Source organism: Heliangelus exortis, chromosome 2, assembly GCF_036169615.1.
Source record: "Heliangelus exortis chromosome 2, bHelExo1.hap1, whole genome shotgun sequence".
NCBI classification, from domain to species: Eukaryota; Metazoa; Chordata; class Aves; order Apodiformes; family Trochilidae; genus Heliangelus; species Heliangelus exortis.
Genome location: NC_092423.1, coordinates 107,563,606 through 107,587,942, shown reverse-complemented (window position 1 = coordinate 107,587,942; position 24,337 = coordinate 107,563,606). Strand labels below are relative to the sequence as shown.

The window sequence follows — 24,337 nt, the reverse complement described above, 5'->3', positions numbered from 1 at the left end:
ATTGAAAACCTGTGGAAGCATTCATTCCTGGCAATAAGGCAGTCTTTTGGCACAGAAATTTGAAACACTCTAGTATGTTCTTTAATTGGCTCTTTCTTTTTTTAAATTAGTTTTCTAGGATAGTCATATTAAAACATGTTTTCTTAATCCTTATTGATGATCAGGTACAGTATGAGCATTTCCAGTACTGCAGTCATGATCCTTCTTTTTTTAACAAAAGTTTTGTATCGACTGTAGTGACTTGGTTTAATTATCATCTGTCTCTGCTACACTTTTGGTTTGAGTTTTGTAGTTCTATAATCTTGTACTGAGAGACCTTGTTGGTTGCTGAAGACCTGCTTATGTTCAACCATGCTTGCTTCTCCTGTGTACCATGCTTGCTCTCCTGTGGAAAGTGAGAAAGTGATCCCACTGAAGAAGATTTAGTGTTTTTTTTTTTTTATTTTCACTTTCCCAGCTATGTTTGAGGGCTGCATGATGCTTATGCTGGTATGCAGCAGTGCAGGAATACAACGGGGGAGAACACTGGGTAAACCCTTTTTAAGCAGCTAGCATATTTACTTGAACTGTAGTATTACAGGTTGAGAAATCTCAAAATAGTCTTACATTTTATAGTATTTTCCAACTAGAAATATAGAAATGATATGTAAATATAACTTCATTCTTTGCTACTGTATAGGTTGCCATTTTTCTTGAAGCCCATATTTTGGGTTGAATCAGAAATTAGTATTGAATTCTGAAGTATTACACTGTGAAATGTGGAGGAGCCCAAAATCTTCATGATGGAAGTTAGATGAAATCAAACGTTTTCAGTCCCTCATGGGTCTGCATGGTATAGATTTTCTGCTTCATGCTACCAGAGCATGAAAGCCAATAGCATGTTTGCACCTGACCCTTTTTAGTATAATAATATCATGTTTTTTTATCAGATCGCTCAGTTAAAGCTAGTGTTCCTTGGTACAGTAATTGGAAAGAGACACTGATGGAACTGAACACATCCACGTTTTATTCAGGTATTTTTTGTGGTTGGTGCCAATTTGCCAAATTGCCCTTTATTTCTTTTCCACGTGCCCCATCCACCTTTCCTTGCCATCTGCTACAACTGTTTAGCACTTCTCTTGGCGTAGATGTGTGTTCCTCCATTTTTCCCCCCAAATCAAGAACTGCTGGTGATGGTTGTTTAATTTTTCTTTTCGTCACTTCTCTACCCCTTAATCTAAATTGCTTGGTCTTTCTGCAGAGTCACTAAGTGCATAGTGGTGGTGGGAAATTACCTGATGCTGTAGAAGCACTTTCTTGTTTGACCCTATGGAACTGTCACCATGTTCTCCTTAGAACTTCCTGTTCAGGGGATGATTGTGCTTTTCAAATTGCAACTGAAGTGCTGAGCATGTGTCTCTGCTATATTGATATTCTTTCTGGAGTATGACTCTGGAAAAAAAGGAAACAACAAAAACCCCACAAACCCTTTAATACATTTTCATCTAGTTTATAAAACTTATTGCCCCCATTGGTTATTGACCTCTCAACTTAAGTGATGCTCTGTGTTGTGGTCTCTAAGAGCCAGATTTTTGTGGTTTTCAGATATTAGCAAAGTCCATGCTTTTAGGTAGTAATAGCTATCTTATCAAGAGTGTCTGTTCATCTTTGTTAGCCACACAGCTAAAAATTACAAAACATCATGAAGTAGACTTCTTATCGTTAAGATGTTATGTACAAATATTACTTAGCAAATTTTTTTCTTGCCACTTTCTGAACACGTTAAGAAGTTTGCCTAAATTTTAATGTACTGGAAAAATGCAAGATATACTTCTTTGTGTATCTAAATGACAGTGTTGCTATGTAATACTGTTACATGAAATGCTAAATGTAATTTTTTTTCCAAATACTGTTTTAGTTTTGAACATGGTACCTGTTTATTTTAAATATCTACTATAAATCATTGCAGTCCTGTAAATGCTTTTGAGTGAACATTGTTAATGTGTGTTGTGGTTCTGTAGAGGGAATCTGATTGCCTTTGTAGCCATTTCTAAGTTCTTAATAGGCTGATTGGAAAAGGAGAGGGAAAGAAAAAAGCCACCAACCCTTTACTTTCCTGTTTGTAGCTGGGTCAGATTTAAAAAAAAATAACTTTTTTTTTTTTTTTTTTTTTTTCTTGCTATGTTTCAGCTGTAAAACAAATGGAAAAATGAAAACAGAGCTTGAAAGAAAAATGCAGTTGAAATTTCTACCTGAAATAAATTAACATAGTTTGGCTTTAACCTGAGTTACTACCAGGCTTTGTTATACGTGTGAAAAATATACATATGAATTACTTTCTCATGGCTTGTTTTTAACAACAAACTCTGTTTTCCTTGATTTAAATAATTAGCATATTTACATATAGGACTTAGTAAAGCCAAGAGCATTTTATACCCCAAGTGTGTGCTCAGAGAGCAGTTGCTAGAAAGGCTATAATCAAAAGCTAGAAGTTTGCTTCCTGTTGATCTTTTCCTGTGAGTTGCACTGACTGCTCAATTACAAAGTGTGACTGTAACTGACTCTTGTGTGGGTGAAGTTGTAGAATAACCTGATGATGCATTTTTAAAATCTTTATATTAACTTAATGCACTGGAAGGTAATTTAACATAAAAATGAAACTGAAATTCCTAAAGTTGGCTGAGAAATCAAGGTGATATTTGTTGTTAGTGGGTTTTTTTGGAGTTGGGGAGGTTTGTAAAGCATTAGAAATATGTGAGTTAAGGAATGTGCTTTCTTGAGGGCATATAAAGAAAACAAATTTCTTCAGGATTTCTTATTAATATATTTTATTTTCTGTACTAATTATTATTTTCTAGTTTGCAGATGAGTTTACAATCGATTCCAGCTCACTTCAGAGTGAAATCAGGTTATCAGAAGTAGATTGATTTTTGCTCTGGGATCTTTTTTCCACTTAAGGGAAGGAGCTGTGGAATTGAAATGAAACAGGCTTGAAAAGAGAAATAATATTTCATTCCTAGACTGGTAGTGGAGTGGGAAGAAATGGACAAGATGAAGTTCATGTTCTTTAGGTGTTCTGGACATCCTTGGTTCCCATGAGTTGTTACTCTTAGAAAAATGAAATCCCTGTTGTAAAAGGGCATTTGAACATGGCAGGTTAACACAGGAAGGCATCAGTGGCACAACTCAGATCTGAGCTTTTAGTTTTTTGGATCTCTGCATGGCCAGGTGACCCGTGTATTGCAGCAGGGCAGAGGAAGGGGACTACTGTCAAGCCAGGTCACAATGCTTTCAAAAAGCTTTAGACAAACTGGCAAGATAGTGTTTTTATAAACCTTAGTTCTTCTACCTACTCAGATATTAATTTTATTTCTTGGGAAATTCTCACATCCTTAGCCAAAGCAACTTCAGTGACTGTTAGAGGTTTTTTTTTTTTCTTTCCTAAGAGTGTATTTAAGGGGATGGTGTGGAGGAGTTACTTTAACAAGGACTTAATACATGTGAGTGAGCCTACAATAGTGAGGAGGTTGATGTTTAAGATACTATTCAGTTTCACAGTATTTGATTAAATATTAATATTGCTCTCACTTCTGTGTATTTTAGATGCTTTCTCTTCTGACTGCTTCCCCCTTCCCTCCCCTTCTTCAGTCTGCCTTGCAAACCTTGCCAGAGTTTGCAAGCTTTATTTTAGGGGTAGTCTTTCATAATTCCTTCTCATAAATGAGTAAACTGAAGTTTTCCTGAATATTGACTTGTCTTCTTTTATTGTGTATTTCAGCTACTACTCCTTGGTTTGAGTCTTACAGAGAGTGCTTCCTTCAGTCCATGCTTGCATCAGATCATGAATTCTTAAACCACTATGTTGCTTGTATCCTTTGGGTGCTACCTGTCTAGTGAAGGCTGTTACAGCTGGCTGCAGAAGTGTAACACAGGAGATGCTGAAATTTTACTATAATTCTTTTTGCCACTATGATTTGAAATGCATCTTTGTTCAACATGTGTAATTATACATGCTAATTTTGTTAGGGGGGGTAGGGTTTTCTTTGTGGTTAAATGTTTTTAAACCACACTTTGTGTCAAACTGAACTCTTAAGCTAATACCTGTAAACTAAACTTCCTTATCTAAGATGCTTTCTGCTATAGCTTTTTAGGTACCTGTTGACTGTTCCTTATGTACAGAACAGGCTTATGTGTTTGGGATGCACCTCCTGTTTTTTATGGCTTTTTCTAGCAGGTAGAGAGAGGAGGTTGGAGAGGTTGTTTTGGAAAACTGGCAAACTTTGAGTTATTTTGGACAAAAAGAAGGATGCCTAAATGTTGGTTGGTTTACCAAAAGTTAGGCCTGATTTTATTTTCTACAGGGAAAATAAAAATTTGCACTGTTACATGATGTAGCTGTTGTTTAGCTTCACGATAATTGTAATGCAGCAGATTTTGTAACACCTACTCTGTTTCTAGCTCCTTAATGTATGTTGTAATTTCAGTATGGTGGAATAGGTATATGTTAGTAGCCATTAGAGAGAACCATTTGTGTATAATTAACTTGGCAAAATACTGATTCTGGCCTTTGACTTCTAGTCAAATTTTAGTAACATTTACAGTGCAGCCACCATTCTGGCTTCTCTGAATTATTGTGTTTGATTTGGTGAATAGATGTAGCAGAGCAGGATGTTCTTTATTAATGATTGTTTAGTTGCATTGAGGTAAAAATGTGAATGCTGCTTTTTGTTCAGGTGTTGCTGTGTTTATGAATACTGGCTCTTACTGTTGCTCAGGTGATACCTTAAAGTCCTACTTCTCCTTGAAAGCTGAAACTTTGCTATTTTATTATATGAATAGCAGTTGCTCCTGGGTTCTTTTGATGAATATCCTTAACATGAATTTAGGTATGCTTGTAGTTTCTTCTAGTGAACCAGAGCCTGTGGAACAGTTTTTGAAGCTGTCTCAAGAGCAGCATAGAATTCAGCACAGTAGTGAATACTTATATCCCAAGTGGTTCATACCAAACACTCTGAAGTACTATGTGTTACTGCATGATGTAAGTTCAGGAGAAGAACAAAGGTAAGTATTTTGCCTTAATTGAGCTTTCAGATGCATTCTTTGACTGAAATGTAGTTGTAAATTCTTTTGAGGTTAGACATACAACAGAATCCATCAATTATGATGACTATTACCAAGGCAGACTTCCTTAAGTATTATTTTCAGATCTAGTTCTTGTGGTCATATAGAATGAAAATAATCAGTCCTTGATTCTTGGGGTAGATGCTTTCTTTGCTAGCTTGCTGAACTAATTATTAAAGATTTTCAATTTTACTCTTACATGAAGGACTGGTTTTAAAAATAGGAGAATTTTCCCTCTGAGTGTCCCTGTGGATAATACTATAAAAGAGTTTGTTGCGGTACATACTTAAAAATAGAATTGGTTTGATATGAAGACAGGATAAATGCTGGTTTATTTTTTTCAGAGCTGACTCCATTTATGAAGAAATGAAGCAGAGGTATGGAACTCAGGGTTGCTATTTGCTGAAAATAAATTCTCGGGTGTCTAATAGAGGAACAGATGAGCAGATACCAGATCCTTGGAGTCAGTACCTTCAGAAAAACAATATCCAGAACCAGGTATTAGCAGTAAAAAGCAATTTATTGGTGCATATGTGTGTTTCTACACAGTTGGCTAATAAGTCAAGATACTTCTAACATAGCTATGACTTTTTGTGAGGTCATGAGTTCTTTTTCAAAGCACAGTCCTGTAGACTACTTAAATTGACAGTAAGGAGTGCTGAAACCTAGACTGTCTGAAATAGACAGTGAAATAATAGACTTGTGCTTTGTGCACTGACAAAAATAACCTCAAAAGTGTCCTGTTCATAGTAACTTTCTACCTTAATAAAAATTAATTTGCTTCATTTGTTGGTAAATACAGCTTTCATCTTTACAGCAGGTCAGGTTCTTAAAGCCTCACAAGCTACTTAAGAAATTAATAAATACAAACAAATGTGATTTCTTAATGACTCAGGTGTTATTATATTTGACAGCTGTTGTTGATTGACTTGTGTGTGCTTCAGTATCCTTGTAATTCTGACTTTTTTTCTCCCCTATTTTCTTTTTCTGGCAGGATTGCTATGATGATTGTCCTTATAATGTCATTTCAAACAAGAATACTGATCACTTGATATCTGATGGCCTAGACAGTGAAATTAAAGGTATTTTTAAAAACTCCTATTAAAACATAGTTGTGATAACATTTATAGAGCTGTCTCATGTCTTGGGCACTAAGGTCTTGAGTGTTTTGGGTTTTCTTTTTTTAGGGAATTCAGAGTAATAATTTTTTTAAATACTCCAACATAATGTAAACTGGTGTCCACAAGAAAAATGCTGTGGACCTGACCTACTGGATTGGTGGCATTTGGCAGATAGCTGTTGGTGCATTTGGCTTATTTGGTTTTAAGATGAAGCATACAGTCTGCAAACTGACAATTAGTAAAAAGTAACAGGATTAAAGGGTTACTTTTCTTAATAATAAAAGTTCCTGTTAGTGTGCTCTGATATAGCTTGGGAGCTGAAGTGTATTTTGGTTGTCTTTTTGTTGTTGTTGTTTTAAATCTGGAAATGACAGAACAACAACTTACAGAGTAAGGTGCTTACTCTGGAAGAGCTTACCATGCAATTGAACTTGTGAATAGCAGAGGACAGTAAATAGAATTGAGTGCAAATTAATGCATGGCCTTATTTTAAAAAATATTTTTAAGGCAGCTGTGTAGGATTCAGATGAGAAGCACATCAAATAGGGAAGAATTTGAGGTACCTTATGCTGCCTGACCTGACTCAGCTGATATCCTTCAGACAAAACTTAAAAGCCCTGGCGAGACCTAGCATATGTAGGGGGGGAGCCTGCATGTGCCTAAAAAAGTGTTTTTTGAAGGCCTTACAGCCCAGATGTAGCCTGCAAACTGCTGTTTGAACTTTGCATACTCAGCTTTATATTTAACAAGTAAAATTTCTTAAAGGATTTGCTTTCACAGGTCAGCTCTGCTCAGTACTAGCTGGCACCGGGTAAAGCATGCTGATTTTCTTGTTTGAAAGGAATTAATAAATAAAAGAACTATTTAAATCTTAGAGTGAAGCAGTGTCTCTGTCTACTTTGGACAGCTAGATGCAATAGTGGTTAGCAGTGCATTTCACTGAACTAACACTTTGGAGGAACTTGTGATTTCTCAGAAGGGTGTGGAAAATGAGTTTGTTTTTTTGATCTTAAAACAGAAATAGAAGAGAGTGAATGGATCCAGTGGAGCTTTATTTCAAACTTCTCATGAATATTTGACTTGATTTTAGTATTTTCATAGTTCTCCTTCTGTGTTGTTGATACCTAGGGGTTCTTTGCACTGTAGTTAAGAACAAAAACTTACCTCATTAGCTATGTTGTGGTTCCTGAGATTCCCTTAGCTCTCTGAAGAATTTCAGGAGCAATGGGGCTTGGGTAGCGCTCTGCTGCTACCTGCTCAGCATTGCTTTGTAGTGCAGAATAACTGGTGAAATAGCTTTGTTTAACGAAGTTCTGAGAAAGAAGGAATTTAAAGTAGGTGAATAAACATTTTGTTTTTAAAATGTCACTGTTAAGTAACTTTATACTGACTGGAGTTTTTGTTTCTGTCTTCCAATAGATGGCCTGTCGAATAACTTTAAGACTCATCCCCTTCAACTGGACCATCCCAGCAGCAGTTTGGATACAACTGATTACGTGAAGGCTTCTGCATCAGTGCAAGACTCAAAGAAATCAAATTCTGGAACACCACACGGTGCTTGTTTAACACTCACAGATCATGATCGGATTCGACAGTTCATACAGGAATTCACATTTAGGGGACTTTTGCCACATATAGAGAAGACAATTCGGCAACTTAATGATCAGGTCAGTTTACTCTTAGCTTTCTGACATAATAGGAAAACACAACTGGTGTGTAAATCCAGTTAGCCAAAAATCTGTTTTGAAATGACTGGTTCCTTCGGCATCCAATAATTCAATGATCTCATTGAAAACTGTAAATAAATATAAGAGAATAGCTGGAAGTTACAATTTTTGCTCTATTTGTCTATTAAATACTAAACCAGAGCAAAAACCAATTTATATCAACAGAGCTTAAGTGTGAGGTGGCTTCTTGGTGAAAGCCTGTGAACTGTTATCAGGGTTATCTGTCTTTGCTCATAAAATTGTACTATTCTATGCTTCTGGGCAATTCTGGCCTGGGAAACAAAATGTACTTTTTGTATTTCAACATTAGGATACAGAACTAAAGTTGAGAAATGTATTTTCTTCAATAGCTGTCTGCATAAAAGCTGCATACTTAATTGATACTTTTTGAGAGGGGGAAGAAATGCATGAACACCTTAAGTAATCCAGTTCTGGTTTGATCTTGGTTTGATCTTTTTTTTGCTACTGAATATTTTTCTTTAAATATAGGATTTTCTGAAAATGTGATAATTAGTATGTATGTGTTAAGTCTGACTTGCCCATATAGTTTTAAGTATGAGGGGGTTTGATACTTAGTATTATATACAGAAAAGAATACTCTCTCCGTGGATTGGCTTATGGGAATTGATTGTATACTGACCTTGTTTACACTTGGAAAGCTTTATGAAGAAACAAAGTGCATTCCTAATAATAAGGCTTTCTGTTACACTTTAGGAATAAAATAATGCATTCCTAGTAAGGGTAAGAAAAGCATGATGTTACAAGTTTAAAAAGTATCTTTAAAAAAAGATGCAGTTTGTCTTAGATAAACAGAATTATAATTTCCTTTGGAAGTTCCCTCTTTAGTGAACACTATCTAAAGAATAAAAGTTGTGTAACCTTGCTTGCAGGTATGATTACTGCCCTTGACACTTGAAATTGATGTTTGCAATGTAATAATGCTTTATGTGGGTCATGATGGGGAGACTGTTCTCTCTTGAAGGATGCATTTAGCCTAGAGTCTAGATTTCAGGTTGGTCATCTAACAGAATATTTATCTTCTGGTATATTTCCAAGAGATGCATCGTGTGTCAGTTTTTAGGATTGAGATATCTGCAGTTTCCAAAAGCAATAATGAACCTCATCTGTCTGAAACAGAATAAATATATGATTCACAATTTCTTTCTCATTGTCAATAATTCATCCTGAAGGAGTTGAATTATTTTATTCTTTTATTGGCTTATGGAAAAAAAGAATTTAGACTGAATAAAACTTACTTTTTTAGATTAGTTTAACTTATATTTGTTTCTCTCTTGCAATGCAGTGCTCTGATCTGGTGTCTTTTTGCAGTTAATATCCAGGAAGGGCTTGAGTCGATCACTGTTTTCTGCTACTAAAAAATGGTTTAGCGGCAGCAAGGTTCCAGAGAAAAGTATAAATGAACTGAAGAATACTTCTGGTTTGCTGTAAGTAATTTCAGTTCTTACATTTAGATGTAAGCAGAAAATGTACTGCTTTTGGGGGAGGGAATTCCTGTATTTATTAGATGGTGTTTTGAGAAGTGAACTAAATCAACAGTATCTAAAAAAATTTGAATTGGAGAAATAAAGGAGTAGCAGGAATTTAAAGAAAAAAAAAAAAGGGAAAAAGGAACTTTACTGAGGCATCTGCCTGCTGTGTGTGCAGTGAAGCTTTAATTTACAAAGAATGTACATGCTTAAGAGTAATAGAAATAAAGAGAAGCTAAGGTCTCCTGTAAGGACAAGTTTTTTCTTACATAAGCCAAACACTGTATATAGGTGTTTTATGTAATTGTGTAATTTACTGCAGTTCAGTGTTAAGCATAGTGCTTTTGCAAGTGCATTTGAGAGCTAAATTAAGGGGAATTTCATAATTTCTGCACCTCCATTTTACACTAAAACCAGTTTTTTAAATTTTACCAAAATATCCTGTATGCTTTGTGATTTTTAAAAATTTTTTAATTTCTTTTTCCCCCTCTATGAATGAGGACATATAATGAAAAGCACACTTTTCAAGTGTCTCTTAACCACAGAAATCTAAATATTTCTTGGACATTATCTACATGGATTAATGTCCCCAACCCTTTCAAGCAGCTTTAAATGTCTATGTTGTGTGTTTTTGGATTCATAATCAAAATGTTTGTAATTTCAAGTTTCTATATTGAACTTGTTAGCCTGGTTTGCTTTCTGCAAAGTTTGACTGACAGGTGTCTATGAGAATGTATTTGCTCTCATCACCAAAGGTTTTACATATATTTGACTAGCCAAAAGGTAGATCTATGCTTGCAGAGGACAGGAACTTACCCAGTGTTTTGGCATAAGACATAGTTCTCTAGTGAGCTTGTTCTTTAAAGAGAAATGGGGAGAGATTACAACAGCAGCTAGGTGCACAGTCAAAGTTACTTTTTTTTCCCCCTTTTTCTGCAGCTCTGTTTAGCAGTTAATCTTACTGAGCAATTTTAGTGATAGCTGCATACTTTTTTTCCACTATCTCTTGGCTACAAGGAATTACTGCTTTGAATGCTAGTGGAACAGTGAATTTTGTTAAGAGGGAAGTAGGGTGTGAAACCAAGTTATATGTGGCAGAGAGGAAGCAGCTTCAGTTTTCTTAGTTGTTTTTTTGGGTAAGGCTGAAGCAATTTGCGAATAGAAGTTCAGATGTGAGGGGAAGACTTTATAGAGCATGTCTTGCTCTATTTATTAAAATTATGACTTTGAATTTAAATATTTGTATTTATAGGTATCCACCAGAAGCACCAGAGCTTCAAATCCGGAAAATGGCAGACTTGTGCTTTTTGGTGCAACACTATGAACTTGCATATAGCTGTTACCATACAGCAAAGAAAGACTTCTTAAATGATCAGGCAATGCTTTATGCAGCTGGAGCACTGGTTGGTACTTCACATAACATACACATCTTGTGAACTTTTCCTAATAATCTCTAATATTTTTCTGAAGGTAACAAAATGCAATCTCTTCTCTCCACCTACAAATTTTTAAGAATCTTGCCAAATTTGCTGCATAACTTTAGCAAATCATGAAGTATTCTCAAATCTATTGGCTGCTGCTTTATGAAGGGAACAAAGGTGTGAATAAAATTTAAGAGTTAATTCTTAAAATGTGAAACATGGAAAGGAGAATATCTAGAATGCAACTTCCAGCAAAACGGATCTTTAAACTTGTAGTCTGATAACTTAAAAACAAGTGTGATATAATTTTATATCACAGTCTCTTTGAGACTTTGGCGAAATACTTATTTACCAGGAAGTCAAGATGATATCGCTATATAGTACAATTTTTTTTGGTTAAGACTCTTGAGGGGATATAATTTGAGTCTGTCACTGCTGAACTTCTCTGGAAAAACATAGTAATTCAGAAATTTCTTGTGAGAATAAAGATCCATGTGACTAAAATAATTTTCAACAAGATAAAATGGAACACTGGGGAAAAATAAGCTATGTTTTGCAGATTTTAGTTTGGTTACTCTGATTAAATTTGAAAATTTACTTTGTAGATCTACAGAAGCAGTCTTGTACACTGTTCCATTTAATGTAAAATCTTTAAATGTGTATTTTTATAGTATAGGCTGTTGCTCTACATATATTAGTCTGGATAATTAAGTTACCTTAATTTCTTATCAGACAGTTTGTAGAAGTCTTAATTATTAATTATTGCAACCTACAAGTCTTTGTCTTTACTTACTTCAGAAAAACTTTGCTATTCTATCTTCAGTCTATAAGGAAAGGAGTAAAATTTCAGAGTGCATGTTTACTACGGTTTCTTTCAAAGCTGAAAATAACTTTTTTTAAGCAAAACTCACAAAACAGTCCTCATCTTAAAAGAGGTGGTAGAGCTTTTTTATCAGAAAGATTGTTCCTGCAATATGAAGTTGTCTCTTGGACTCATAGTGAATCAATACTTCTGCCTAATGTTGGGTGTACTGTCAACTGAAAACACTTCTGTGGGTGTATGTACCTCTTAACAGAACTGTTCTGGTTGGAAAAGATGTTAAGATCGTGGAATCCAACCAGTGATTGAGTCCAACATCTTACTGCTAGCTGGCTAATTACAAGCAGAGCCATGAATAAGCTATTGTGTTAGACCTTTTTAGCAGTTGGTGTGTTTGGTGTACTTCTATGTGCCAGTAACTGATAAGATGAAGATCTTAAACTAGTAGCTGTTGAAATGTGTTTCTCAGCATTTTGAGGTTTACAATTTGTGAAAAAAATCTACAGCAACAGTACTGAATTTCTCTCGTAGGAAATGGCAGCAGTATCAGCTTTTCTCCAGCCTGGAGCTCCTAGACCATATCCTGCTCATTATATGGAAACAGCAATTCAGACCTATCGAGATATCTGCAAGTATGTCATTTACTTTCAAAACTGATTAATGAAAGACCTGGTGGCTGATCTTTCTTGCACTGCACGGTGATAGAGCCAGATGACTGAAAGATCACAAAATAACAGTAACTTTTTAAAGAATAAGATGTGTTAGTTTATCTAGGCTAACATGGAAGGGGATCTGTGCCATTCTTACTATGCTTTCGTATTGGATTTATCTGGTAAGACTTTGGTGGTGGGGTGACTGCAGGGATGGCTTCTGTGAGAAGACATTAGGAGCTGCTCCCGTATTGGGCAAAGACAGTTTTCACCCAGCTCCAGAATGGACCTTCTGCTACCCAAAGCTGAGCCTTTTGGCAGTGCTTGTTGTGCCTCTATGGTAAGATTCTTAAGAATGTCAGAATTGCTGTGCAGCGTCTGTGAGAGAGGAGTGAGAAAATAAGAGGAACAAGGCTGCAGACACCAAGGTCAGTGAGGAAGGATGTGCTTCCCTGCAGCCTGTGGAGAATACTGTAGTGAAGCAGCTTCTCCTCATGCAACCTGTGGAGGATCACTGGAGCAGACACCCACACTGCAGCTCATGGAGGGCCCAATGTCAAAGCCAGGTGGATGTGCTTTGAAGGAAGCTGCAGCCTGTGGAGAGCCTATGCCAGAGCAGGTTTCTCTCAGGAGTTGGGATCCAGACCTGCACTGGAACAATCTGTCCCTGAGGGACTGTACTCCATGGAAAGGACCCATACTGGAGCAGTTTGAGAACTGTATCTGTGGGAGGGATCCCACACTGGAGCAAAGGAAGGGCATGAGGAGGAAGGAGCAGCAGGGATGAAATGTTATGAACTGAATTTACTTTTATGTGTCACCTTGCCCCACTTCTGGGAAGGAGAAGGTAGAAGAGTTGGGAGTAAAACTGAGCCTAGGAAGGAGTTGAGGGAAGGTGTTACAGTTTTTTGGTTTTATTTATCACTATCCTATTCTGTTATTAACTGTCAATAAATTAAGTCAATCTTCCCCAAACCAAACCTGTTTTGCCTGTGACAGTATTTGATTAAGCTCCCTGTCCTTGTATCAGCACATGGGCTTTTAAATACAGTTTTCTTCCCATGTCTTGCTAAGGAGGAGGTATGATTGAGCAGCTTAGTGAACATCTGGTGCCCACCAAGGTTTGCCCCCTTCCTGGAAGTGTTTAAGCCCAGGCTGGATGGGGCCTTGAGTAACCTGGTCTAGTGGAAAGATGTCCCTCCCATGCAGGGGTTTTGAAACTAGGTGATCTTGAAGGTCCCTTTCAACCCAAACCGTTCTATGATTTTGTGAAGGTCAACATGGCTGTTGTTGTTTCTGGTTGTTGGACTTGATTATCAGATCATTTAGTTGTTGTTACTCTAGTTTGCATTTTTATAAATACAATACTTTCCTCAAAACTGCTCTCCAGCTTCGAGTTTTGAAAAGCTGATTATAGTAGGATAATACACTTAATATGTCAGTCTATGTGGCTGTTTTGCAGGAGCTAAACTTTCCTACATTTAAAGAAGGATAAACAACAGGACATCCATCTGTCATATGGAGAAGATTTGTCAGTTTTGAGGTGAAAAGCTTTCCAGGGCTTAATATGATAAATATTTATTAATATGTTTCCGGTTTTGCTTTAGGAACATGGTTCTGGCTGAACGCTGCGTGCTACTTAGTGCTGAAATCTTAAAAAGTCAAAGCAAATACTCAGAGGCAGCTGCTCTTCTGATTCGTTTAACCAGCGAGGTAAAACACTTTGTAGCTTTTTCCATACTTGTTTGTTTACTTATCCAAGCACTTCTAGGTTACATTCTAATTCTTGTCTTGTAATATTTTCTAGCCAAAGGTAGCAAATGAGCCAGTATAAAGCATGTAGTGAGGAAAACTCAGTTTACACTGCAAGGGAAGAAAGGAGCACTGTTTTGTAGTCAAAATTTTGACTACAAAATTTTTTTTTGTAGTCAACTGTCTTGACCTCTTTAAACAAACCAAATGTGCATTTGCTATCTTTGGCTTTATAATGAATTTTCTTAGCATCTGTTTAGCTCTTCTGTGGCATACTTTCAATTTAAGAACTCATGTGTTAAGTATTAGCCTGGCTTGCCAGAGCTGTAATGGATACTATCCCACATATAATCAGAAGTTCTCTAGTCTAAGTAACTGTGATGTTACTGTAGCTCAGCTGTTATGAATCGTTAGAATTTTGCATTGTAAATGAAAGCTAGTTTGAACACTTTTGTTATATTAATTAGTTGAAATTAAATGTGGAATTGGCTTCTAACAGCACAGAAAGGGTTGCTTGAAACAGAGTGAAGCAAATGTAATACCAGTAATAGCAGAGGGTCTTCTGTGAGAAGAAAGACTAACTGGCAGTTAGTTCTGGGTTGCTGGCACCAAATGTGCTGCTTCTGAGACTTTTTCTAGGAAAAATTAAACTTGGAAGAATTTGTGTGTTTCTGTAAGTTTGTCTTAAGTATCTTTGTAGCATTATTCTTGCTCTTTCAGCTAACACTTGCTACCAAAATTTGTGAGCAGTGTAAGTTATTTAAGCAAAGAATTTAAATAAAACTGGCTCTGCAAAATTGTTTTACTTAGTCTTGTGTAGTGTGCTTGTATTTTTGGCAGTTTTAAGGAAAATTTTCACTGGATATGATATAGGTGTCTCAGTATATTTGAAGTCCAAGCACATCACTTGAACATCACACTGAGTTCAGTTGTGGTAAAATCAAGTTAGAATCTGTTCCTACTGGTGAAATTATTATAGCTGTGTCTTGACATGAGAAGAGGGTAATAATAAGGAATTGTATGTATGTTATTAAGAAATCATACTGTTTCTTGTAATAAAAATTCACTAAGTTCCATTACTCCCTCTATGTTTCCTTCGTACTGTTAAAGGTTTTATTTTGTCTTAGTCTTAGTGTTTGCAAGAGGAGGGAGGGAAAAGGGTAGCAGAATATTTCAGAGGCGATAGCAAGAGTTAGAAGCCATAGCCCAAGTAAGTAAAAAAGCAGAAAATATTTGTTTTGTCACTGATACTGAAACAGATTGGTATTTTTTTCCAGTGGAGATCTTCATACATCGGAGTGCTTGGTATTGAATCATATATACATAACAAAGTGAAAAATAATTATAGTTTTGTTTCTTTTATATGCATCCATTTATATAAGTGTTTGTCTATAAAAGAATCTTCAGCTTCACAGCACTATTACACCTTCCTGTCCCTGTTAACGTTAAAAGTAGGCCACAATTATTTTTGTGTTCAGCTTTGAGTCTAATTTTCCTTTTTGTTTTTAAATAGGATTCAGATCTTCGCAGCGCGCTTCTGTTGGAGCAGGCAGCCCATTGCTTTATAAACATGAAAAGTCCCATGGTTAGAAAGTTTGCATTTCATATGATATTGGCTGGCCATAGGTTTAGTAAAGCAGGCCAGGTAAGTATTGTCTTTCTGCATGGAAAATATGCCTAGCATTTGATACCTGCATGTTAAATGTGTCCTTAGTCTGGAAAAAAAGATTCTTGGCTTGTGACACTTCCGTATGAGTTGGAAGCACTCAGCTTTGTGACCTTCTGAAAGTGACTTCTCCACTGATCAGCATAGTCTTTTACTTCTGTATTTGAAGTAGCACAGAAGATCACTGACTTGAAATTTGTGACCTGCATTTTCATTTTTGGTCTCAATTTTATGCACAGTGAAATTTGAGGCTTTATTTGAGTAAAGCTCAGTTAGAGGAGTGAAATGAAAAGTGTTTAAATTTGGCTTATGTTTTGAGGCTTGGCAGTAGAGCTGTGTAGACTCCATCAGTCTGTCTGAAAACAGAGCAGAACAATATTTTCAAAGTAGTTTTCTCTTGTTAATTGCTTTTTTTACTTACTGACTTTTACACTAGTCTTTGAAAACATGAACTTAACTATTAGGCTAAGTTCTGTATTGTGGGAACCAACACTTCGCTGCTTAGATTAATATTGACCAGCTGCTATGAGGTATAGGTCTGCAAATATTGCATTTAGTGTGGTGAGATTGGTGGTAAAAACTTGAGTAACTTTTTGACTTGCTGTTCAATCTTTCTAACATGACACTTAGAATGAGTGGTTAATGGGATTGTTTATTATATTTTTTCTTGCAGAAGAAACATGCATTACGTTGCTATTGTCAAGCCATGCAGGTTTACAAAGGGAAGGGCTGGTCCCTTGCAGAAGATCACATTAACTTCACTATTGGTCGTCAGTCCTTTACACTTCGTCAGCTTGACAATGCTGTGTCTGCCTTCAGGCATATTTTGATCAATGATAGTAAACAACCTCCAGCCCAGCAAGGAGCTTTTTTACGAGAATATCTTTATGTTTACAAGGTAAATGGTTTGTCTTCATTCCTCAAGTAATCAGTAATTTTATTACCAGTTGTTTTCTATTAAGTCATGATTCTCTGCCATAGCTGCTTTGTTCCAGGGCTGCTTTCTTATCTAGATGATGTGTTAATGGTTTACTGTGGCCTTCAAAAAATCAAATATTCTCTTCACTGAATGAGTAGTAGTGTGACTTCTTGTTATGTGTGTTTATTAAAGTAAAATGAACTCTTCCTTTTGAGCCTCATGGCTGAATTGCAACTTGTGATTGTTCAGTTTTGTTTAAATGAAGCTGATCTGGTATGTTTCAACCAATTTAGAATGATTGTTGAGGCTTTTGCTAATAAACATTTTAATAAAGACTAGATAGGTCTGTCACCCATTGTGGTATTATAAAGTGCTTGGCATTAATGGTGTACCAAATTTCATTGCTTAATATAGTTTTTTTTATAGATGAAGTGGCTCATTGACTTGTCTGTAAGTTTGTGAGTGGTTCTGAATTGTAGTATACCATGTACATTAAGTGCTGATATTGCCACACAAGTTGCAGCCATGTAGGTGGTTATTGTCTTTTAAAACTTGTAAGCAATATTTCTGTTTGTTAAGTTATGGTAGACCTTCCCTGAGACTGCCATTTGCCATCAAAGCTTGTAATGGCCATGCAGCCACAGTAGTGATTAGAGTGCTGGATTAAATTTTTTTTTTCCATAAACATTCCACAAACTTTAAACTCTTAAAGAAAAAAAATACTACTTTGAACTATCAGAGCAGAAGCAGCTATCAACGTATCTTTTAAAAGCACTGTCTGTTCAAGCACTGAGTGTTTATAACTTGGCTTCTTTATTGTTCAGTCCTAGTAATGTACAGCACGGGATCGTGTATTGGGATAATGACATGACTCTGTTTTCCTCCAGAATGTAACCCAACTGTCACCTGATGGTCCCTTACCCCAGCTTCCTTTACCATATATTAACAGCTCAGCAACCCGTGTTTTCTTTGGGCATGATCGAAGACCAGCAGAAGGTTAGCAAGCTTACATAAACTGATTGAGGTCCCTGATTTATGGAACAAAAATATATGCAAGGATTAGTGTAATTAAGAAAAATAATCTATCATTATGTAAAGCTAGTGTGACAAGGTAACTTCTTAAATAAGATTTCAAAAGACAAGCTTAAGTTTATTATCTACTAGATGTTTTCAGACTTCCTATGTAAATATGAAATCCACATATGTGTGGATGTGCTGACTTGCAGTATTTTTCAGAGCTGGAAAGCCTCAATGCAAGTCTGTAATGAACTCTGTGAAAAGGATTATTAATGCTTTAGGAAATGCTAGATGTTAGTGCCAGTGCCAGAAATTAGCTTTACAGTTAACTTGCTCTTGGAATCAAACTTGAAATGTTTGAAACACTGTGATTCCTGAGTGTAAAGTAAGCTGAGTGGAAATTCTTGCATAAAGCAAGGCTATGCTGTGGGTCTGTAGTCTGCCATAGTAAAAAGTAATCTCTAATCTGAGTATGTCATTTTGCAAATAGAAGTATACTAAAATTATCCTCAGTATGGTCTTCCATATGTGTATTTCAAACTGTCTTGCAATTTGCTGTCTTTAATCAATTGTAACATAAAAATGACAGTGACAGTAAACATGAAATATTTTAACAATACTTAGCTAGTGCAGCTCTGTTGCAACTGTTGCATGCCACTGTTCTCTATCTAAGATTGCCTTACTTTTACTAGGTGAAAAACAGGCAGCTACACATGTAAGTCTGGATCAGGAGTATGACTCGGAATCATCTCAACAGTGGAAGGAACTTGAAGAGCAAGTTGTTTCTGTGATAAATAAAGGAGTAATACCTTCAAACTTTCAGCCAACACAGTTCTGCTTAAATCGCTACTCAGATAACTCCAAATTTCCACTTGCTGTGATAGAAGGTAAAGTTAAAATTTATATACTTCAAAAATAAAGTGAGTTAGATAACACAGAAAACCCTTTACAAATTTATTCTGAATTTAAAGCAATGTTCTTGTGCAAGCTGTTTTCACAAGAATACTCTGAGTTAGGTGAACCTTCAGACTGTGTTGGGGATAGCCTGTTGTCATTATTTTCTTGCATTTTTTAATAGAACCAATAACTGTAGAAGTGTCCTTCCGAAACCCTCTGAAAGTTCCACTTCTTTTGACTGACCTTTCATTGCTGTGGAAGTTTCAGGCTAAAGACTTACATGTACAGCATGGTGGAGAAACAAAAGAACTGGTAAGGAAAGTTTCATCCTTTTAGTATCTGCTGAATTTCTTTATGCATTGTGTAGATTTTCCTAGATCTGTAGGGCACAAAGGAGCCAATTTAACAAAGGTTATAAATGAGTTTTGTAAAGCTTGATGCACAGCAATATAATTCCAATGTTTCATTGTGTGTGTAGTACATCTATTAAGTTAAACTAGTCTTGGCCAGCAGAAATGCCTTGCAGTCTTGGTAGATATATTGCCAAATATCTTACTTGAACTACTGGAGGTCCTGTATTTAGTGAAATGTGTGTTCTGAAAAATTCTGCTGGTATGACAGGAATATCTTGGTATCTCAATTAGAAGAAAAATGAAAATGTATGAAAAATGAATGTTTTGAATACTGTAGAATAACTGTTTACTACTGTTTAAATTAACACTTCAACTAATGCTGCCAAACCCTCTAAAGGACTGTTCTCACTGTAATATTTTTAAGGTTTTAATATATTCTGATACTGAATATTACAGCAAATTCCTTAACTTCATTTTCTGGCCAATAGCATTTGGAACATTGTGATCTCTAAAGGTGCTTTAAGTGTTTGCCAGAGATAGAGAGATGGTTTCATATAATTAGGTCTCAAGGATTACCATATGCTTTCCCTTCTGTTCTGGTCTGAACTGATAATCTAATGATATGATAAATACTTCTGTGAGTATGAGTGAAGATAATTTGGAATGGTTCCAATTTATACTAATAAATTTTAAGCTTATATCTCGAGTAAATGCTTACTGAGTGAGGCATATGGGACCTGCTGGTCCTAAGTTTATGTGGTTTGAAACTTGTATGCTTTTTCTTCCTTAAACTTTAGGAAAGGTGTGGGAAGCAATATTTATGCCAGTTTTTCTGCCTAGCAGTCATAGTATCTGAAAAGCAGTTCCTTCTTTCTAGGGAACGTGTGATGATGACATGATAGGAACTGAAGCAATATCTGAATTTTTAATTAATAGTGAGGAGACAAAAGTGGTAAGTACTGTATTTTATGATGGTGGAGTTCATGCTTGTTATGATCTGAACTTAATGCCAAACTGACAGAAGACATTACTGATATATGAAATACGGGTGTTTCTGAATCTCATCAGTGTGTAGAAGTATCTGAAGGGAGAATGTGACAGCAAAAGAGACAGTGGGCACAAACTGAAACACAGGAGACTCCCTATGAATAACAGGAAATGGTGTTTTTTTGTTTGGTTTGTTGTTTTTGTTGTTGTTTTATTGTGGGGGTTTTTTTGTTGTTGTTAGTTTGTTTTGGGTTTTTTTGTTGTTTTTTTTACTGGAATGGTGATGGAGCACAGGCTGCCCAAGAGTCTGTGGAGTTTTCATCCTACAGAAATTAAAAAAAAACCATTTGAACACAGTCTAGGCAGCTGGCTTTAGGGCGTGTGGCTTGAGCAGGCAAGTTTGACAAGAGGATTTCCAGAGGTCCTTTCCAACTTCAGCTGTTCTGTGATTCTCCCTCTTAAAGTTAATTTTCGTTAAAATTTTAGGATTCTTTCTTAATGTAATGAATATCTCTCAGTTTGAAAAATTTTAAGCCAATAAATGACCTGTAGTTACTGTATGCAGTTACATTTGGCACCACTGTAAAGTAAATGTAGCTGTGTTATTAGCAATTGGACTTTTAAATGTAATGATACTTTTTTTCTAGTAGCAACAACAACAAAAATTTAACATATCTCCACAGGCAAGACTAAAGCTCTTTCCCCATCAAACAGGGGAGCTACATATTCTGGGAGTCGTTTATAATCTTGGCACTGTTCAGGGTGCTGTGACATTAGATGGGATAGACCCTTCTATTGGATTACAGACAGGTAAGTGTGTTATTCCCTTGACTTGTATGTCTGTGGAAGAGGGAGACATGGCTTCTGCAGAGCAGAACTAAATTCTGGTGTTTAGTGTTTGACTGTTGTGATAGAAGGACTTCCCTCAGCTGAGGTTGTGGAAACAACTGGAACAGGAAAAAAAAGTTGCCACCTGTAGGAATCCCATGGGAAGGGAAGTTACCACTGCAAAACTCATACTTACTGTTCCTTTTAAATCTGTGGAAATTTTGAAAAAAGATGAATTCTGAAAAATAAAAAAAACAGAGGAAATATCAAAATTTAGGTATTCCATCTATGCATGTTGCATCTATAATAACTTTGATTCTTTTGCTGTTCATATTTCTTCTGGGTCTTTTCCCATTGTTAGGTTTCAGCTTTTGTCTAAATGTTGCACTGAAATTCTTTGCGTAGATTCCCAACCTAAACTTGGCTGATATAATTGGGATGACTTTTCCAGTTTGGCAAAAAAATTGGAAAAGAGAATAAATACACCACCTTCATGCTCTGTGGATACCCTCCCCCTCTTGCATTATGTGTGACAGTAAGCTTTGAATAGTCCTTTGCCAGAGGTGCTGCTTATCAATGAAAGCTGCATGTGCCAAATAACAGAAAAATCAAAATTATTTTTGAGATTGGGTTGGGAGCTCTAGGTCGCTCCACAGAAAAAAAGTTACGAATTCTTGATTTTTAAAATTGATCAAATTTCAAAAAATTGTTCCAGGAAAGTTTGTTTCCAATGGTCTGTCTGTACGAGGACGGCAAGATTTAGAAATCCAGGGGCCTCGGCTCAATAACACTAAAGAGGAAAAAACATCAATTAAATATGGACCTGATCGACGTTTAGATCCCATTATTACAGAAGAAATGCCTTTGTTGGAGGTATGTGGCTACTTTCTGTTGGCAGTTTACATTCCAACAATGAAGTCTCAGACTTTGCTAATGAGTACATCTTTCAGGTTAATATCTGATCTGTCAGTGCCAAATTTGTGTGGGTGTTTTTTTCAAGTGAAACTTGAAGCATTGAAATAAATATCCATCTGAAGTTGTGAAATTCCCTTTGAAATTTTAGTTGGCAATAGCTTTTGTAACGAAGTTCCAAAGGGAGAGGGAGCAGGCAAAGAAGCTTTTTATGTTTGCTTGCCATTCATCTGGCATAGTTCTTTGAGTTGGGTAATTAAAACACAACGATCTGCCTTACTATGGTCATTAAAATTGTGTGACTGGCTGGTCAATGAGAAGACTACATAGAATATTTCAGCCAAAAGGGCCTGCAGTGATCATCCAGTCTACCTATCTGACCACTTCAGGGCTGATCAAAAAGCTAGAGCACATGAAGGGCATTCACAAATGGCTCTTAAACACTGGCATGGATGGAGCATTGACTACTTTTCTAAGAGACCCATTTGCAGTGTTTGACCACCCTCTCAGTATAGAAATGCTTCCTAGTGTTCAGTCTGAACCACCCCTGACTCAGCTTTTTTAACTTCTCCCATGTGTCCTGTCACTGGGCACCAGTGAGAAGAGTTTAGCACCTTTCTTCCCTTCCTCAGGAATCTGTAGAGAGGAAAACAGTTTAAAAATATAGGTTGTTGTTTTCATGTGCATTTGCAGTGTGGCTCAGTGTTCAGATTTTTCTTTTCTCCTGTTCTTTCCCATACAGGTGTTCTTTATAAATTTTCCTACAGGGCTTCTCTGTGGAGAAATCAGAAAAGCATATGTAGAATTTGTGAATGTAAGCAAGTGTCCCCTTACTGCACTGAAGGTTGTGTCCAAGCATCCGGAATTTTTTACTTTTGGTGGAAATACTGCTGTTCTAACACCACTAAGTCCTTCAGCTTCTGAAAACTGTAGCGCTTACAAGACTGTTGTAACAGATCCTACCTCTGTGCGTACAGCACTGTTATCTTCAGCTTCTTCTGTGGACTTTGGGGTTGGCACAGGAGGTCAGCCTGAAGTAATACATGTCCCCCTTCCTGATGCTATTCTTCTTCCTGGGGCTTCAGTGCAGCTGCCTATGTGGTTACGGGGACCAGATGAAGAAGGTGTTCATGAAATTAACTTTTTGTTTTACTATGAAAGTATTAAAAAACACTCAAAAATGTGGTAAGTTTCTATCTACATGTTTCCATCATACTTTATTAGACACATTTTAAGCATATGTGTAAATCTTACTAATTTCTCTCAGTTGCTGTGATGATGTTAAAGTGGCCTTTTACCTACTATTGTGAACAGTCTTTTTCTACTATATGATCTAATTTCCATTTAAACCCCAGTCAGTGTCTAAGCCCCACTAGCTGCTCACTCTCCTCCAGTGGAATGGAGGAGAGAATTGAAAGGGTAAAAGTGAGAAAACTTGAGGGTTGAGGTAAGAACAGTTTAATAGATAAAGCAAAAACCATGCATGCAAGCACAGCAAACAAAAATTCATTCACTGCTTCCCATGGGCAGGCAGGTGTTCAGCCATCTCCAGGGAAGCAGGGCTCCGTTGTGCATTGTGGTGACTTGGGAAGACAGATGCCATCACTCTGAAGGCCATCCCTTCCTCCTTCTTCCCTCTAGTTTTATTGCTGAGCATGATGTGTCATACGGTGTGGAATATCCCTTTGGTCACCTGGGATCAGCTGTCCCAGCAGTGTCCCTTCCCAACTTCCTGTGCACTCCTAGGCTGCTTGCTGGTGAAGGTGACAAGCACAAAAGGCCTTGACTCTGTGTAAGCACTGCTCAGCAGTTAGGAAAACATCCCTGATTATCTACACTGTTTCCAGCACAAATCTAAAACACGGCCTCATGCTAGCTACTATGAAGAAACTTAACTCTGCCCCAGTACAATTTAACTCTAAAACAACACAGGTGATCTCTATACACAGTCAGGATGATGGTCAGATGAGCTTGTCACATGGACTGAATGTCTGCTTGTGGCTGGAGCTTTTTTCCCAGGGTAGCCCTGAGAAAGAAACCAAGTTCATATACTGTGGGGCTGCTTCATACTGTACATTAAAGCAGAGTAAGTCGAGCATGGTCAGGAGAGTGGATCAGCAAGTTATTCTTGATCATGTTGAAAGTTGTGCAAATGCACCCCTTGTTTAGATTTTTCTGCAGCTTCTGAAATGCTGAAGTTAACTTTCCATTTGGTTTTAAGCTAGTCTGTAGAAATGGGGAATTTCCCCCCTACAATGTTACTTCCTTTTTTTGAGAAAAAATTATTTTCAATCTGAGCTCATAGTAAGAAAATGAGGTGTTCCAGAGATAGAGGAGTTGGGTTTTTTGTTTGGGTTTGTTTGTTGGTTTTTTTTTTTTTATGGACTGAAGACAGGCTTTATTTGTGCTATGCAAACATCTGTGTATCTGTCTGAAGATACACTGCAAAATGGAGAAGCTTACTCTGTAGCTTCTCTTCACAGCTTACTCTGTGATATTATGTGAGGTAGAGTTTAGGAAACCACTGATTATCCCTTCTCCAGCATGTTTAGTAATGCAAATCAAATTTTTGGATACCTCTAATGTTTCCAAGTGGAAGTTATGGTAATGCAGAGCTTTTTTGTGGGAAAAACTTGGGTGTGTTGATGGTGTCCAAGAATGTGAATTTACACATCATTAG

General features: G+C 36.7%; 1 protein-coding gene across 5 annotated transcripts in view; it reads left to right on the top strand.

The window, feature by feature from the left end:
• The window catches only part of TRAPPC8 (trafficking protein particle complex subunit 8), a 51,695-nt gene that overhangs the window by 8,372 nt on the left and 18,986 nt on the right, over positions 1–24,337 (top strand). For 3 of the 5 annotated variants that reach the window (XM_071737417.1, XM_071737419.1, XM_071737422.1), the window contains 19 exons: positions 930–1,013; positions 3,758–3,847; positions 4,866–5,040; positions 5,445–5,598; positions 6,095–6,182; positions 7,641–7,888; positions 9,278–9,393; positions 10,688–10,838; positions 12,208–12,308; positions 13,934–14,039; positions 15,592–15,723; positions 16,418–16,642; positions 17,551–17,659; positions 18,373–18,567; positions 18,759–18,889; positions 19,808–19,882; positions 20,601–20,727; positions 21,461–21,618; positions 22,400–22,842. In XM_071737417.1, the coding sequence (XP_071593518.1) occupies positions 930–1,013; positions 3,758–3,847; positions 4,866–5,040; positions 5,445–5,598; positions 6,095–6,182; positions 7,641–7,888; positions 9,278–9,393; positions 10,688–10,838; positions 12,208–12,308; positions 13,934–14,039; positions 15,592–15,723; positions 16,418–16,642; positions 17,551–17,659; positions 18,373–18,567; positions 18,759–18,889; positions 19,808–19,882; positions 20,601–20,727; positions 21,461–21,618; positions 22,400–22,842 (2,908 nt within the window). The remainder of the gene's footprint in view (positions 1–929; positions 1,014–3,757; positions 3,848–4,865; positions 5,041–5,444; positions 5,599–6,094; positions 6,183–7,640; positions 7,889–9,277; positions 9,394–10,687; positions 10,839–12,207; positions 12,309–13,933; positions 14,040–15,591; positions 15,724–16,417; positions 16,643–17,550; positions 17,660–18,372; positions 18,568–18,758; positions 18,890–19,807; positions 19,883–20,600; positions 20,728–21,460; positions 21,619–22,399; positions 22,843–24,337) is intronic. The other 2 variants (XM_071737420.1, XM_071737421.1) reach the window with 1 other exon arrangement.